Raw genomic sequence first — 17,140 nt, forward strand, 5'->3', positions numbered from 1 at the left:
AGAGTGATGGGTATATGGAATGAACTGCCAGAGAAAGTGGTTGAGGAAGGTACAATACCAACACTTAAAAGAACATTCAGACAAGTACACAAGTAAGAAGGGTTTAGAGGGATATGACTCAAACACAGGAAAATGGGACAATCTGGGTTGGTAAATGGCCTGTTATTCTATGGCCATAGCCTATTTTCATTGTGTTTTGTGCAGACAGATCCCAAAACACATGATTATCCATTTACTTTTTCCCATTATGAAAGAACAAAATGATTCTTATTTCACCGCTATACCTTCAGCCTCCAGTCACCGATGTCTTCCTTAATACGACCTAACCAGGCCTCATTAAACCAGGAGGGATCACTAAAGGAAAGAAACACACCAACTGAAAAGTGTGAAGTATTTACAGACATGAGCAAGTAAAGAATTTCGTTGTTTTATAGTCAATTATAAATATTCAACTCTGAAATATTCTACTAACATACTACATTCCTAAACCATGTTCATAAAAAAATTAATCCACTAAATACACTGTAGTCCGTCAAGTGTGACATTACACACGTTGTAATCTGCCACACGTCATTACACATGCTGTAATCCACTACGCATGGTTAATAGTCATACTTTATTGATCCCGAGGGAAATTGGTTTTCATTACAGTTGCACCATAAATAATAGTAATAAAACCATAAACAATTAAATAGTAATATGTACATTATTCCAGGAAATAAGTCCAGGACCAGCCTATTGGCTCAGGGTATCTGACCCTGCAAGGGAGGAGTTGTAAAGTTTGATGGCCACAGGCAGGAATGACTTCCTATGATGCTCTGTGTTGCATCCCGGTGGAATGAGTCTCTGGCTGAATGTACTCCTGTGCCCACCCAGTACATTATGTAGTGGATGGGAGACATTGTCCAAGATGGCGTGCAACTTGGATATCTTGACTGGATGCAACCCAAGACTGACATTTCTAGTTAGAGAACAGTTTTAAAATGGTTACTTTGCATTAGACGAGGAATTCTGAAGATGCTGGAAATTCAAGCAACACACATCAAAGTTGCTGGTGAACGCAGCAGGCCAGGCAGCATCTCTAGGAAGAGGTACAGTCGACGTTTTGGGCTGAGACCGAACCGTCGACTGTACCTCTTCCTAGAGATGCTGCCTGGCCTGCTGTGTTCACCAGCAACTTTGATGTGTGTTACTTTGCATTAGCATCACTTGTGCGAAGTATCAACACTGAAGCACGGACAGTTTTACAGCTTTCAAAAATTGCACCAGAATTCATATTTTAGACCATAAGACACGAGAGCGAAATTAGGCTATTCAGCCCATTGAGTCTGCTCATCATTTGATCGTGGCTGATTTATTACCTCTCTCAAACCCACACTCCTGTCTTTTTCCTGTAACCTTTGCCACCCTTACCAATGAAGAACCTATCAACCTCCATTTTAAAATCGCCAATGACTTGGCAATGAATTCCACAGATTTGTTTTGGTAATGGAATTGCGTCGGGCATAATTGATGGAACAGCTATGCTCAGCAAAATGCACCTGTCAAACCTCAGCAAAGTGAACTGCTGTTATGGCTCTGGATATTCCCTATCACTCAGACAGAGAAGGAAGATGTTCATCTCACTAATATAACGTGCTGCCCTCCAAACCCACAGAACAGTATCTCCACACAATGGGCTTCAATGGCCCTTTGATGACAACAACTCCACTTTAAGATGTTAAAACAAGTCCAAGGATCTGATTCTATTATTGTACTGTATTTGGTGACATTCTTTTGCATTAAAGAAATATACATCTATTGACACATCAATTCACTGCTTGGAATATGGGCATTTCTGGCACAGCCGGCATTTATTTCTCTTATAACTATCCCTGAGAAATTGTTGGTGATCTGTTTCTGGAATCATTGCTCTGACGAACACACTCCCAGTTGGGCATGAAGGTCCTGTATTTAGATCCAACAATAAAAGAATGCAGACATACAATATCTCCAACTCAGTCAACTTCATGGTCTACAGTGAAATCTGCAGGCAGTGGTAGTTTCCATTAAGGGTTTTCATTATAAATTCTGCTGTGTACAATTACAGTCTAATGGCAGTTATCCACATTAAACTAATTATACTCTTTCAATAGTGGAAAAACTAGTGCCAGGAGCTGGCATGGATGCTTCTACTTTAAATTAGGTATAAGTATGGTGAATTATACAGGAAAATGTACTCTGTATACCAGGATACAATTATTCACTTCCCTCTAACCCTACATACACAGCATCTGTTCAACGTTACATACGAAAAATTATGAGCAGCACACACAAAATGCTGGAGGAATGCAGCGGATCAGGCAGCTGAGTTCCCCTGTGGAGGGGAATAAACAATTGATGTTTCAAGTGGAAAGGACCTTCATCAAGATTGGAAAGAAATGGGGAAGAAATCCTTCTTTCTTTTCAGTTTTGATAAAGGATCTCAGCTTGAATAATCGACTGTTTATTCATCTACAGATGCTGTCTAACCTGCTAAGTTCCTCCAGGAGTTTGTGTGAGTTACTCTAGATTTCCAGCATCTGTAGAATCTCTTGTGTATGAAAAATAATTCCAGGTCTGTATAGTTTAACAAAATGATAGTCATGTAGAGTGAAGATTATTAGATAATTCTGCTGTCGATCAGACAGTGACTACAATGCTGCAGGATAGATTGACTTTATGCAGAGTTTTCTGGGGATTCACAAGCCTACGTTCTGTTTCCTGTGCTCTTTAAGTAGCCTATCATCATGTACTGTACATTCTGCCCCAGCTCCCACATATTGGCTGACAGTGCTGTCAACATTGCACTTAAACTTTAAAATTTTCATGATACAGCTGCTATAGCCACATCTTAAGTGTTACCAGATTGTAAAACAGGTTGGGGAAAAAAACAGGAAATGCAGGAAGAGCCTGGTAGGTGAGGTAGCATCTCTGGAGAGAGAAACAGTCGATGACCCTTCGTCAGAACTATAGTGTTGTATGTTTCCAACAATGGCCACTGTAAGCTCGAGGAAAAGCACCTCATCTTCCATATGGAAATGCTGCAGCTCCCAGTGCCCAAGGCTGAATTTAACCATTTCAGACAACAGACTTGTCCTCTCTCTCTCTCCAGTGATGTAGTTGGATATTTCAGTTTAAATTAGTTCCTTTCTTTCTTTTTTTCTTCTGTCTCTAACCTGTATTCAGAGTAGTAAGTACAGGTTTGTTCCCCATCACAATTTTTCCCTCCACTGCCTCCACCTGTTCTCCTTTCTGCAACTTAATATATGCTCAGTTTCTTGTGTCTCCAGTTTTGATGACAGTTTGCTGATCTGATGTGTTGACAATTTCTTCCTTGTGCATGCTGCCTGATGATGAGTTCTTCCACCACTTCGGTCTTTGGTTGAAGTTTTCACCATCATTAAACCCTGGTAACTAGTTGTCAAGTGACTGAACCAGAATTAAACCATATGCAAGAACACTGCTCATCAGTGATTCTCACTCTCACATTAACTGTGATGTAACCAAAACCTAACGTACATATGATTAAGAACCTGGGCAATTGCAACTCCGCTGGTCAGATGTTCCTTGGTGGCACAAGGTGATGGCACGTGAAACGTCTGGAGCTAGGATAAGAAAGAAGTACAAAGTTACAGAAAATAAATCCTTATAATTCCTCTATTACTACAGACATGCTAATGAGGTTGTTGCTTTGAACAGCAGGAGTAATCAACGCTGGCAGTCTTTGGACAGCAGGAGTAACCAACACCAGCACTCTCCAGGCAGACAGCAGGAGTAATTTACGGCAGTACCCACTGGACAACAGGAGTAACCAGCGTCGGCACTCTCCAGACAGCACCCACAAGCCTCCATCAACTGCTTTGAAGCAGAATACTAACTACTGCAAAACACTTTATGAATCCATAAATTTAGAATGTTTGTGCTGCACACCAGAACAGAGTTGCATTCCTTCTGAAAACTTTCTGGACAGTAATAAATATACTGAACTCCCCATGACAGCATGGTTTCCTCCCACATTCCAAAGATGCACAGGTCAGGAAGGGTAAGTTATGGACGTGATATGTTGGTGCCAGAAGCACGGGAACAGTTGCAGGCTGTGAACTTGCACATTCTAGGAATCTGTTGGTCCTTGAAGCAAATAATGAATTCCTGCATGTATTGATGTAGCAATGTATATGTGACAAATAAAGCTAGTTCAAGGCAATAAAGCCATAACTTTATAAGCAGAATGAACATTCAAAATATAATTCAAAGAAAAACAAGTTAGATTGTCAACGAACTTTCAACAGTGATCTATTGGACACACTCGGCTGCCATTTGGCTGACTTTAAAAGAAATCTGCTTAAATATGAATTCAGTGGAAATCCCTGCTCCAAGTCATTAACGAGGTGGTATATTTCATAACGACCTGTATCTCCGAAAGAGGCAAATGGGAGAATGTCGGTGCATCGACCCTCACCTAGATCACAATGCAAGGGATCCTAATCCCACCACCACCCCTCGGGCAGATAGGGGATGGAAGGGCCTGGGTTACTGGAGAAAAGCAGCCGCAGCAATGATCTCATGGCTAGGAACAGCACTATGGGCCGAACGGCCCTCTCCAGCCTTTAACCCCTATCACAGCCCGCAGGCGTGGGACGGAGGGTAGTACTGAGGGGGGAGGAAGGTAGCAGAGGGTGGAGGATGGAGTGTGTGAACTTGACAGCAGTGGGGCCAGGGAGGTGTCCGGGGTCAGACGGAGGCGGGAGGAACAGAACGTTCCGGCCCTCGGCAGGTGGAGGTTACCGGCGCAATGGCGATACAAGTTGTGGCCTCCTCTAACTCGGCACAGAACGGGGCTGAAACCACCCCCCACCCCAAAACAAAATCCGTCACCCCCTCCTACCCAACACTTACCCATAATAACAGACTGTCGCAAAGCTCCGTCTTATCCAGGCTCATTTTCACCTCCCACCGTTTCCGCGCTTCGTTCATCCCCTGCCCGCCGAGCTTCCGTAACAACCGTCACATGGCCCGTAGTCCCACCTCCTTCCTTTCCTGCTGCGCCTGCGCCCATGCCCACAGCCGGGCTCCCGCCCCTCCTCTGCAAGCCGTCACGGCTGACCAGCTGGGTCCTTCTCGCCATCTCCGCGCCTGCGCATATCCTCAGGCGTTTAGGCGCCCGCGCCGATCGCTTGCCTGCGTCCCCCCACCCCCTGTGGAGGTGAGTCTGGGGGGGAGGGGGTCGAAAGTTCTGGACACCGGGGGTGTAGACGGGGGACCGAAATGGAGTTGTCGGGATCCTGGTGGGGGTGGGGGGCGAAAGGCGATGTTGTTGTAACAGCCCGGGTGGTGGGGGGGAAGATGTTGTCGTAGACCCAGGGAGAGGAGGTGTAGGAAAAACGGGTCCTGGGCTTAGAAATGCGGTGGTACGGCTGGGAGGAAGGAGAGGCCCGAGGAACTCCCGGTCCGGTTCTGGCCGCTACCCCCCCCAAAAAAAAATCGGATGTGGCGGCGGCCGTGACTGTCCAGTCCCGCCTCTCACCCCTCCTCTCCCTCAGTTCCCTTAGAGTAGCACAGGCCTCTACCCATGTCCCTCGCAGCCCTCCCTCTCCTCGTCCGCCCAAATAAACACAGGCCTTCCGCCCTCCACTAGACAGCGATCCCTTATTCCCCAACCTTCCTCCCTCTTAGCTTTTCACACCAATTCAGCATGGGAGCAGAGGCTTCGGCCCAACCACCGATGGTGGAGATGCGTGGGATGGATCCCTGAGTTCTTCCTCACTCTCCCTCCGTTCCCACCCACCCCCGCCACACACTACCAGCCCATCCAGCCCCTGACTCCCACATCCCTACCTCATCGCCTCCCCAACTACTCACTTGCCAACTTACCCACCTCACATATGCCACAACCTGCCAACCCACCCTTCTGCCCCCCTGCCCAGCTACAGACTGCCAACCCAATCCCGTGTCTACCAACTCCCCCACCTCTGCCAGACATTGCCAGCTGACACTCCTGACCCCCAGTAACCCACCTCCTCCTAACTTAACCTTCATCCCTTCTCCTTTCTCTGCCATGCAGAGGTGAAGGAGTCCCTCTCGTCTACCTCACACTATCAACTTTAGTCCACTGCTGCTTGGATTTGGATTAGTATACTTGGGTGTTGTTGCTCCTTTGAGTCTTTCTGCCTCCACTCCTCAGCCAGGTTCACATTCCCCACAGGCCTTGTGTGAAATCTTCAGATCTTCCTACCAGTTGATAAATCATGCACTTTATTTAATGAGCGTTTAGGAGAATGTGGCTATTATGTTAATCTGGAAGCCTGTTATACCTCACTGTATCATCCCCCACCCAGTCTCATTTATCCAAAGAAAAACACTCTCGTCTGGTCCTTCTCATCTAAAATGCCTGCATCTCATATCCTCATGGCAACCTCTCTGCCTGAATTTCATACCCAGACAGCATCCTGTCTGGTGCTATCAGAGCCATCCTTTAGTAGACACAGCACTGTGGCCTGTTGTTTTATACAGTTTTATCATGAAAACCCAGAATTATATTTCTTTGCTTCTATCATTAAACTTAGCATCCTCGCAGGGGAGCCTTCTGTGTCTTTCTGTGTAGCATTTGCATAGTTGTAAAGTCCAGCTGTACTTCATTTATTTCATTAACTGAAAAAAATTACTTTTTAATTTAAGTTGTAATGATCAGTGAGACGTGACAATAATAGAGGAATTCAGATGCAGAATTAAAGTATTTATCATCACACTGGACCACTGTTACACTACCGTCAAGAATGCTTTCTGTGCTATTCCACACCCACAGTTAGGAAAGTTTGACTACCTGGCTGCACTTCTACTCTCTGAGTATAGGTAGAGACTGAAGACTACAGCACCAGTAGTGAGGACCAAGAATGTATGGACAAGCGAAGCACAGGAGCACTTACAGCACTGCTTTGAATCGGTGGACTGGACTGTATTCAGGGATTCATCTTCGAAGCTAGATGAGTATGCCACAGTTGTTACTGACTTCATTAAAACCTGTGTTGATGAGTATGTGACCATGAAAATTTGCTGTATGTTCCCAAACCAAAAGCTATGGATGAACCAGGAGGTTTGTTGAATGCTGAGGGCTAGATCTGTGGCATTTAAGTCTGGTGACCCAGGTCTACAAGAAAACCAGGTATGACTTATAGAGGGCTATATTTCAAGAGCAAAGAGGCAATTCTGAGCTAGGTTGAAGGTGATTTTGGATGCACATCAACTCTGGCAGGGTTTGTAGGTCATTACTTTCCACCAAGTGAAACCCAATAGAATGAATGGCAGCAATGCTTCATTACCAGATGAGCTCAACACCTTTTATGCCTGCTTTGAAACGGAGAACATAACTATAGTTGTGAAGATCCCTGCTGCAGCCGGGATTTCTGTCTCTGAGGCCAACGTCAGACTCTTTCAGGAGGCAGCAGGCCCCAACAGAGTACCTGGTAAGGCTCTGAGGAATTGTGCCATCCAACTGGCAGGAGTATTCAAGGACATTTTCAACCTGCGGTCAGAAGTTCCCACCTGCTTCAAAAAGACAGCAACTATGCCAGTGCCCAAGATGAGCTGCCATAATGACTATCGTCCAGTAACGCTCATATCTGTGATGATGAAATGCTATGAGAAGTTGGTTATGGCTAGAGTCAACTCCTGCCTCAGGTCCAACTCCTGCCTCAGCAAGGACCTGGACCCACTGCGATTTGCCTATTGCCGTAATAGGTCTATGGCAGATGCAATGTCAAAGGCCCTTCACGTGGCCTTGGATCACCTGGACAATACAAACACCTATGTCAGGATGCTGTTCGATGACTATAACTGTGTTTAACACCATCATACCTACTGTCCTAATCTGAGCCTCTGTACCGTACCACCCTCTGCAATTAGATCCTCGATTTCCTAACTGGAAGACCACAATCTGTGCGGATCTCCTTGCTGACTATCAACACTGGCACACTGTGGATGTGTGCTTATCCCTCTGCTCTACTCCCTCTATACCCATGACTGTGGTTAGATATAGTTCAAATGCCATCTATAAATTTACTGCTGATACAACCACCATTGTTAGTAGATAAAACCCCTTTTTACTGGGTGTTTCTAGAGATGTAGGTAGTAAGCCCCTTGCTAACAGCCACTGGACTCAGCAGTGAGAAAACCACCTTCCTCAAACTCTGTATGTCTAGGGAGTCAGTATGACTTGGGTCCCGCCAAAACCAAGAAGATGGGATGTCTTGACCACCTGAACCTTGATCCGCCCCGTGCAATTAGCTGTTGGCAAGAAATAAACAGGATACGGCAAAGAAAGTATATTTACAAATGTTAGTTTTATCGAACAGTTGGTGGGGAAAAAAGTAAAAAAGGGCCCATTATAGTTAACCTAGTTCAAATGTGCACACAAATAGGAGTTCATCTTGAAGTTGTCTTTAACTCACGCTGGACCCATGGTCTGTGTGGAAAAAACACACCACCTTCTGAATGTTGCTTCAAATCCACCTCGAGCAAATGGACTCCCCCACAGGAGTATTGGTCCTTCCTCCTTGAAGCCATTCATCTGTACAAAGCACCTTGTACAACAGGGACGGCATCCTCAGTAATCTCCCGCCTATAAGACCTTGACCCACACCAGTGTCTGTCACAAACACCTCTCCCAATTGCACCATCCTGATTGGCTGACACGACATTCTGAAGATGAACAACTGAGCCTCTTGTGTTTAGCTCAAACCCAAACATGCTAAAAGCAGAACAGACTCCTCTGACAGAACTGCTAAAATGAAATACCTGCAGCATAGCAGTAAAAATCTTAACTTGGCGTTACATAGAATTTCAAATGGAGATGAGAAGACGTACAGGAGCGAGGTCCACCAGCTAGTCGAGTGGTGTCGCAGGAGCAATCTTGCACTCAATGTCAGTAAGATGAAAGAGCTAATTGTGTACTTCAGGAAGGGTAAAATGAGGGAACACGAACCAATCCTCACAGAGGGATCAGAAGAGGAGAGAGTTGTAAAATTAGTAGGTTCCATCTTGGGTACTAGCTTCCATAGTAGCCAAGACATCTTCAAGGAGTGTTACCTGAGAAAACCATCATTAAGGACCCCATCGCCTATGACATGCACTCTCCTCACTGTTACTGTCAAGAAGGAGGTACAGAAGACTCAGCGATTCAGGAATGGCTTCTTCCCCTCTGCCATGTGTTTCCTAAATGGACACTGAACACACTACATCACTTTTTAAAATATTATTTCAGTTTTGCACTGTGTTTAATCTGGCTATCTAATGTACATGTATACATCTGTAATTGATTTACTTATTTTTTCTATATTAGGTATCGCGTTGTACTGCTGCTAAAGTTAACAAATTTTATGACACATGCTGGTGATAATAAAACTAATTCTGATCAAGTGCTGGGGGTGTTTTTTTTAATCTTGACAATGATTGCCATTTGAAACATTCATTCAGATGGTTTAGTAGAAGTGATTATTCGGGCTTGTATTATGAAATAAATAGATGTCACGTGCAGGATTTTGGGGTCTATCAGGATGGATTGACTTGCACTTTCTCAGCCTTTCTCTAGGACGCTGGTTGTGAAGTTAGGTTTTCTCATAAAATTTGAAATCTATCTTGCCCTGTTTTCGAATACATTTCAGTAGCAATAGTTATTGTGACCTTTCAGCTGGAAACTTTTGGCTCATTGCACTGGTTCTGTGTAAAATGTTCTTTGGATGGGTTGGCCATCATGCAGAAGAGCAGTGGTCCTTGGTTTCAAAGTGACAAAATCTAGCTTCCATCTTTCTGAGTCTCCCATTGGTGCTGGTTCTGGGGTAATTACATAGCTGCACTTTCCACTGCCTATAAGGCAGTCATTTTACCTGTGGGTGTTGGTTGTTTTTTTGGGGGAAATCAAAACTGGTCCTGATTCTGCCCTGGTTTGTTGTTGTGGACACAAACCCTCAGTAACGCGCACACAATGCTGGAGGAACTCAGTAGGTCAGGCAACATTAATGGAGAGGAATAAACAGTTGATATTTTGGCTGAGACCCTTCCTCAGGACTGGAAAGGAAAGGGGATAGAAGCCAGAATAAGAAGCTGTGCAGAGGCGAAGGAGTCAAATAGGCAGGTAATAAGTGAGATCAAGTGAGGGGGAAGGTGGCTGAGGGAGGGGATGAAGTAAGAAACTGGGGTAGAAGAGGTAAAAGGCTGAAGAAGAATGAATCTGATAGGAGAAAACAGTAAACCATGGGAGAAAGGGAAGGAGGAGGGGAACAATAGGGAGCTGGTGAGGAGGAAAGAAAGGGTGAGAGGGAACCAGAATGGAGAAGTGGAAAAAGAGTGAAGGGGTAACAAATAATCAGAAATTAGAAATCAATGTACATGCTATCAGGTTGTGTTGCTCTGCAATGTCTGGAGCTGGAATATTCACAAAAGCTTTGATGAGAACTTCCTTACTGTGTGACGTATTATGGTCTTGGCAACAACATAAAACACTGCAGAGTGACTTTAAGATAAAAATGTCCATTTATACAAAGGATTATTTTTGGTCTGAAGCATGTCCTTTAGAGTTTTACAATGATATTCTCTTGGAGGTTCAAAGTTCATTTATTATCGAAGTATGTATACATTTTGCAACCTTGAGATTCATCTCCTTACAGACAGCCTCAAAACAACTCATTAAAAATGAAAACCATCAAAAGCCTAATGTACAGAGAGGGCAAAACAAATCATGCAAACAAAAGTAATCAAATAGCATTCAGCACAAAAGTGTGTCCACAGACACCTGGAGCAGGCCACAACCTTAGTTCAGTGCAGAACTGCCTGATTCTTGCCCCTGGTTCCAACACCTATCTTTTCAATCCGGCTCAGCATTTACATTGTGGAAACATTGGGTCATTCCTTGCTCTAGGACCCAGGCACTGTGGCTTTGATAGGCTCTGGGCCTGGATCCAGCTGCTGTGTTTCGGCCCATACCCGACCTTTCCAAATTGGCCTGGCGCTTAGATTGATCAAACCTCGGGTTTTTCCTCGCTCTTGGTTTTGGTGGAGGGGCCTTGCCTCTGTTGGCTTCGATTCTGCCTCACCTTTGCAAACCCCAGCTCTGTCACTCTGCCTTGCCTTTGCTTTCCTCTCCATTGTTTGCTGTGATTGTTTACCAGAGAAGTGCTATTGATTAAGTTTAGTTATTTTTACATGTTCGAGTATTTTGAACAGTAAAAGTCGAATTCTTGAGCAGGCCTTCTTTGTGCAGTGCTCTACCTTTTATTTAGGTCCATATTTTTGTTGTTTAAAATAATTTTGGGTTATAGCTATTTGCATTGTAAAATATACTATTTCAGAGCTTTTTTCCTTTGTAGAAACAGGATTATCTCTGAAGAACTATGAATGAGCTGTCTTCAAATGGACATCCTTTTCTTTGTGGTAAGACCTTAACAATCTCTAACAATGTCTAAGTACTAGAAAAAGCCATTTCATTTTAGAACTCTTGTATATACCTGTGCGCTCTTCTCAAATTTTCTTGGTAGATGTTAAAGGTCTGGATGTTTGGAGAGAAACAGTGCAGGTTTCAGAGAGTGGAAAGCCATGGCAATGCCTCTTTTGTGACTTTCTAGAAAGTACAGATAGTGCTCGGGAAAGTAACTGGGTTCCAGAAGAAAGCTTCACAGCTCCGGAGTCCACCCAGTTAACAGCTAGTGGCAAAATCTGAATTTAAATCTCCTAATCCATCCTGTATATTCTGGTAAAAGACTAAAGCTGCAAAATACTTGTTTTGTAAGTGCAGGAACTTCAGAAACTTGAGCACTGGGTTTTTTTGGCTCTCTACCAATTAATTGCTCGTTATAATGTATACCATCCCGAGCATTAGGTTGGGTTTTACCATTTGGTAGAATAATTAATTTTTTTTTGTTACCATTGACACAGAAAAATAAATGCTTTGGGCAGGGTGTTGAATAAATCTCAAGGGCTGACCTTGCTGTGCTTTCTACGCCAGCTGAGAAGGTGTTTCCACCATAATTTTATGTCCCAGCTCTTGGTTCACGGCTTATCAGGAATTTGCCCAGGTGTTAGCTAAATGTGATAATGGTTTCTTCTTCAACCATCCTTTAGACATGTAGTTTTAGATCACTTGATGTGGGGAAAATAAATATTTTCCTCAACTCTGTTCTTTTTACTGGTTGCCTTAAATCTGTGCCTGCAGTATTAGTGTCTCTATTTTGCTCAATTAGGCACTTTATCCACTCTATTTAGATCTTGCAAATTTCTCTTCAACCTACTCTGTTCCAAAAGAAGTGAATCCAGACTGCCCAATTGTTCCTTCCCAGTCAACACTTGTGTAAGTAGCTCCATGAGCTTTTTAGTGCTGTCTTTATTGCTGGAATGTAGTGACCAAAATTATGTGGAGCTGTAGCCTAACTCATGATTTGGATAATTCAAGATAATTTCCCTGCCTTGTCTTCTAAGCCTTCCTTGGTTAATGAAGTGTCTGGAATGCTGCTTCACTGCATTACACAAATAATCTTGTTGCCTTCGGGAATTTGTGGGTGCACACTCCAAGATTAATCTGTTCATCTCCATGCCTCTTTATCCTATCATTTATTCTACAGTCTTGCCATGTTTTATCTCTACAACTGCACTTCATCTCTATTTTATTGATGTAATCTGGCTTTTGACTTATTGAAGCAGCAGAGCTGATTGATATTCAATGGATATGGGTGTTTACTGTCCGTTCAGTTTATTTCCTACTTTTCATGCTGCGGTATGGTTCAGTACCCTCCTCAAGGTACACAACATCAGATAGGGCATGAATGGGTACAACAGTGATGCTTCTCGTAGTCAAATTTCTGGCTTTTGCTCCAGAAATCATAACATTTTGGGCAGAGTATTGAAGAACCATCAGCAAGTCTGGAGCCATCACCTGACAAGTGCTGGAGCAGAGTATTGTTGGATTTGGGGATGGAGGAATGGCTGGAAGAGCACACACATGACCCAATTTTATTTAAAAATAACCAATAGGACTCTTATTGTACAGTCCAGGGGAAAGTCAGTAAGAACCGGAAGAAAACAAACTTTGCGTCCTTGCATTGACACAGGAAAAAAAATAATAAGTTTGCGTTTTTTTCTTTTGTGTGGAAGTATTGTCATCATGATCTATTTTGCAAATTTTTGGTTGCAAAAGTTAAGATCCATTAACAACTTTGTTTCTGTAAACTTCTAAGCTCCTTTGTTTGAGAAAGCTTAAAATTTAAAGGTGCTGACTTCAATCATCCTTAAAGTTTAATCTTTGTTACTACTTCAGTGTTGTACCATTGAGGTTATCTGTATGAAAGCAAAAAAAAAAGAATGAATTCTGGTCCTGATATTGAGATTTCCTTCATTGATGTGGCAACCAATATTCTGTTTATGGCTGTGCTAATTCACCAGAGACTTAAAATATTTTCAGCAATTTGACAAATGTATATCTTTTATCACTATAATGTCCTGTTTCAAAATCTTTACAGATTGGGATCAACTCCGGAGAACTATGACCGAACTGTCCTTAAAAGGCCTTCCACTTCTGCAAGGTAACTTTTGTATATTAAGTTCAAGTTCAATAAATTAAAATAATTTTTTAAATCATGTGACATGGTACATTGAATTCAGAGTATTGTCAGCCCACTATCCTGACATGTTTATTTTTAAAAATGATGAAGCCTGTTCTTAATCTTAAAGTACTGCTGGAGCTACTCTGAGCTTTTTGCAATGCCAAAGACTTCCTGTTTTCTGTAACAAATATAACCATAGTAAAGAGCCTTCACTCTAGCACATACTTTATCTCAGTGTCCAAATTTCTACCTTGTATTGCATAGAAAGAGGCCAATTGGCCTGCCATATTCCGATGACTTTTGACATAAAATTTTATTTAGCGCTCTCTGCTTCTCGTCATGTTTTTAAGATTTTGAAGAGTAACTTAGGTTAGAATTGATTGCCTGTAACATTTTCCCCCTTCTTATTGATTTTGAGGAATTTTCCCTAATTCCTCTGAGTATCAACACTTAGAAGAGTACAACACAGGAACAGGCCATTCGGCCCATAGTGTTGTGCTGAACCAGCTAAAAAGCAAATCAAAAACACCCAAACACTAATCTATCCTACCTACACCGTGACCATATCCCTCCTTCTTCCTTACATCCATGTGGCTATCCAAACGTCTCTTAAAAGCCTGTGATGTATTGCCTCTACCACCATACCAGGCAGTGCATTCCAGGCATCCACAACTCTGAGTAAAATAACTTGCCCCTCACATCCCCCTTGAACTTACCCCCTCTCACCTTCAATGCATGCCCTCTGGTATTAGACATTTCAACCCGGGGAAACAGATATTCTCTGTCCACTCTATCTATGCCTCTCATAATCTTGTAAGCCTCTATCAGATCTCCACTCAGCTTCCAGCACTGCAGTGAAAACAACCCAAGTTTATCCAGCCTCGTGATGGTACATGCTCTCTAAACAGTCAGCATCCTGGTAAACCTCTTCTGCACTCTCTCCAAAGCCTAAAGTTCCTTCCTATAGTGGGGTGACCCAAACTGTTAGCAATGATTCAGATGTAGCAGAACCAGATTTTTATAAAGTTCCAACATAACTTCCTGACTTTTGAACTCAATGCCTCAAGTAATAAAACCAAGCATTCCATAAGCTGCCTTAACCACCTTATCGATCTGTGTAGCCACTTACAAGGAGCAATGAACTTGGAACCCAAGATCGCTCTGCTCAGCAACACCGTTGAGGACCTCTCCCATTAACAATGTACTTTCTCCTTGCATTTGCCCTACCAAAGTACAACACCTCACCTTTATCTGAATTAAGCTCCTTCTGCCATTTCTCAGCCCATGTCTGCAACTGAGCTATATTGTGCTCTATTATTTGTCAGTCTTCTACATCATCCACAACTCCAGCAATCATCTGCAAATTTATTAACCCACTCATCTACATTTTCATCCAGGTTATTTATATACATTACAAACAGCAAAGGTCCCAGCACAGATCCCTGTGGAATTCCACTAATTACAGACATCCAGCTTGAATAGGTCCCTTCAACCTTTGTCTTCTATGTACAAGCCATTTCTGAATCCAAACAGCCGATTTCCCATGGACCCTATGCATCTTACTCTGGATTAGCCTCCCATGAGGGACCTTGTCTGATGCCTTAATAAGATCTATGTAGAAAACGTCCTTTGCTCTAACCTCATCAATCTCTCTCATCACCTTGTCAAAAAATCAAGTTGGTGAAGCATGAATTGCCATGCACAAAGCCATGCTTGCTCTCCCTATTAGGGCATGGGCTTCTAAATGCTCACGTATCCTATCCCTAAAAATTTTCTCTAGCAATATTGAACTCTTATTCGTAAGTTATTGTAATTAACAGTTCTAATTCATAATCTACAGGTTCCTCATGCAGATTTTTCTCCAGAATTGCTATGAGCATGTAATATGGCCAAATTAGAATGGGCATTATAGCAGTGGAACTTGTCAAAATGTGGTAGTAGAGACATATTACTGAGCTGATAATCTAGAGGTTTAACTAAAGGTTAATTACCATCATGAGGGCTGGAGCATTTTAAATTCAGTCTGAATAAATTGAGGGTGAAAAGTGAGTATATGTGACCATTAATACTCTGCCTGGTATTTTATTTAATTATAGTTTCACTACTGCCCTTTATTTCACGATATTATTTTAGTTTGAATATGACCGTAGATCGTAACTGCCCCCTGAACTTACCTGACAAACTGCTCACTTGTATCAGACTATTATGACTAAGTATAATAAAATTAAAAATGAATGGACTGAGCATCCGACTCAGAGGTGGAGGTACAGCCAACGTAGACAACCCAGATGATACTGGAGTTATCCAGCCAAGGTCCCAGAGCTCCTCTCTTTTCACAGATTTGTGCTATTTCCACCAGAAGGTGGCAGCATAGATGCACAGGTTAAGTTTTGGGGATTGGGGAAGGTAGCCCTGTTATATCTTCAGTATCGGGTCGGATTGGTGAAAGGAAACTTCTTGCTGATTAGCATCTGTCTTAACTTGGCTGCAGAATCTGTACTTCTAATGAATACCACCTGGAAAAAGTATTGAGAATACACAATTCTGCAGGTTCAATTGACTCTGACTACATTAATGACAACGACCAGATTAATGAGAACAACCACCAGATGGTCCCGCAGACACAGTCTTTCTTCAGCAGGGTAGTGGGGGGACGCTGTGTCTTGAAGTGTGTTACTATTTACAACCATAGTGTTAACTGAGATGTATTTGGACCTTACTTCTCAACTCAAGGTTGGGCTGTCACGAGACTTGAAGACTATCAGTAGTCAGAGAGTTAGAACAATAGAGTACAGAAACAAGCCCTTCGGCCAATATAGTGTATGCCAAACTGCTGAATGAACTAACTGTTGAAGGCCTGTACTTTAACACCCCCTAATGACATCTATATGAAACACTGTTGCAGGAAAGCAGCATTCATCATCAGGGACCCACACCACCCAGGATGTACTCTCTTTTCACTGTTCCCGTCAGGAAGATGGTACATGAGCCTCAGGATTCACACCAACAGATTCAAGAATAGTTACCACTCCTTAACCATCAGGCTATTGAACCAAAGGGGATAACCTCACTCAACTTCACTTGCCCATCATTGAAACGTTTCCAGAACTAGTGGACTTGCTCTCAAAGACTTTATCTCAAGTTCTGGATATTTTTTGCTTCCTTACTTATTATTTCCTTTCTTTCTGTCTTTGCACAGTGGTTGAATGTCCTAGTTGGTGTGGTCTTTCATTGATTCTGTTATGGTTATTATTTTACTGTGCCAGCCCACTTGCTGCCATTGTTCAGCAACCCAGTTCTTGTGTTTCTATGGGTAGCTGAGTCCCTTGGCTTTGTTTCCACATCGGAGGAATGGTTTTTGGGAGTAACTCTTCCATGAAGACCATCTCTGACAAGACTTTTCTGGATTTAGTTTCTAGAGGTTTCTGTGAGTTCAGAGCTAATAGTACTGGACTACTTTTGATGTAGAAGGACATCTTGTCTGCTGCACTCAGTTTCCATGGCGAGCAACTGAATTGTATTGATTTTAATTCAAT

General features: G+C 42.9%; 2 protein-coding genes across 7 annotated transcripts in view; one reads left to right on the plus strand and one right to left on the minus strand.

The window, feature by feature from the left end:
* hook2 (hook microtubule-tethering protein 2) overlaps positions 1-5,025 on the minus strand; it is a 102,263-nt gene extending 97,238 nt beyond the window's left edge. For both annotated transcript variants that reach the window (XM_072248466.1, XM_072248465.1), the window contains exons 1-3: positions 4,918-5,025; positions 3,541-3,626; positions 285-354 (exon numbers count right to left, since the gene is read on the minus strand). In XM_072248466.1, the coding sequence (XP_072104567.1) occupies positions 285-354; positions 3,541-3,626; positions 4,918-4,995 (234 nt within the window). In that variant the 5' untranslated portion in view covers positions 4,996-5,025. The remainder of the gene's footprint in view (positions 1-284; positions 355-3,540; positions 3,627-4,917) is intronic.
* A 79-nt stretch (positions 5,026-5,104) lies between these two features.
* The window catches only part of LOC140191264 (uncharacterized), a 41,206-nt gene continuing 29,170 nt past the window's right edge, over positions 5,105-17,140 (plus strand). The window contains exons 1-5 of one of the 5 annotated variants that reach the window (XM_072248518.1): positions 5,106-5,224; positions 6,871-7,005; positions 11,379-11,442; positions 12,271-12,355; positions 13,521-13,583. In XM_072248518.1, coding sequence (XP_072104619.1) covers positions 13,544-13,583 — 40 coding nt within the window. In that variant the 5' untranslated portion in view covers positions 5,106-5,224; positions 6,871-7,005; positions 11,379-11,442; positions 12,271-12,355; positions 13,521-13,543. Of the gene's footprint in view, positions 5,225-6,823; positions 7,006-11,378; positions 11,443-12,270; positions 12,356-13,520; positions 13,584-17,140 lie in introns of all 5 variants that reach the window. The other 4 variants (XM_072248516.1, XM_072248515.1, XM_072248519.1 and 1 more) reach the window with 4 other exon arrangements.

This window comes from Mobula birostris, chromosome 32, assembly GCF_030028105.1.
Source record: "Mobula birostris isolate sMobBir1 chromosome 32, sMobBir1.hap1, whole genome shotgun sequence".
Lineage (NCBI taxonomy): Eukaryota > Metazoa > Chordata > Chondrichthyes > Myliobatiformes > Myliobatidae > Mobula > Mobula birostris.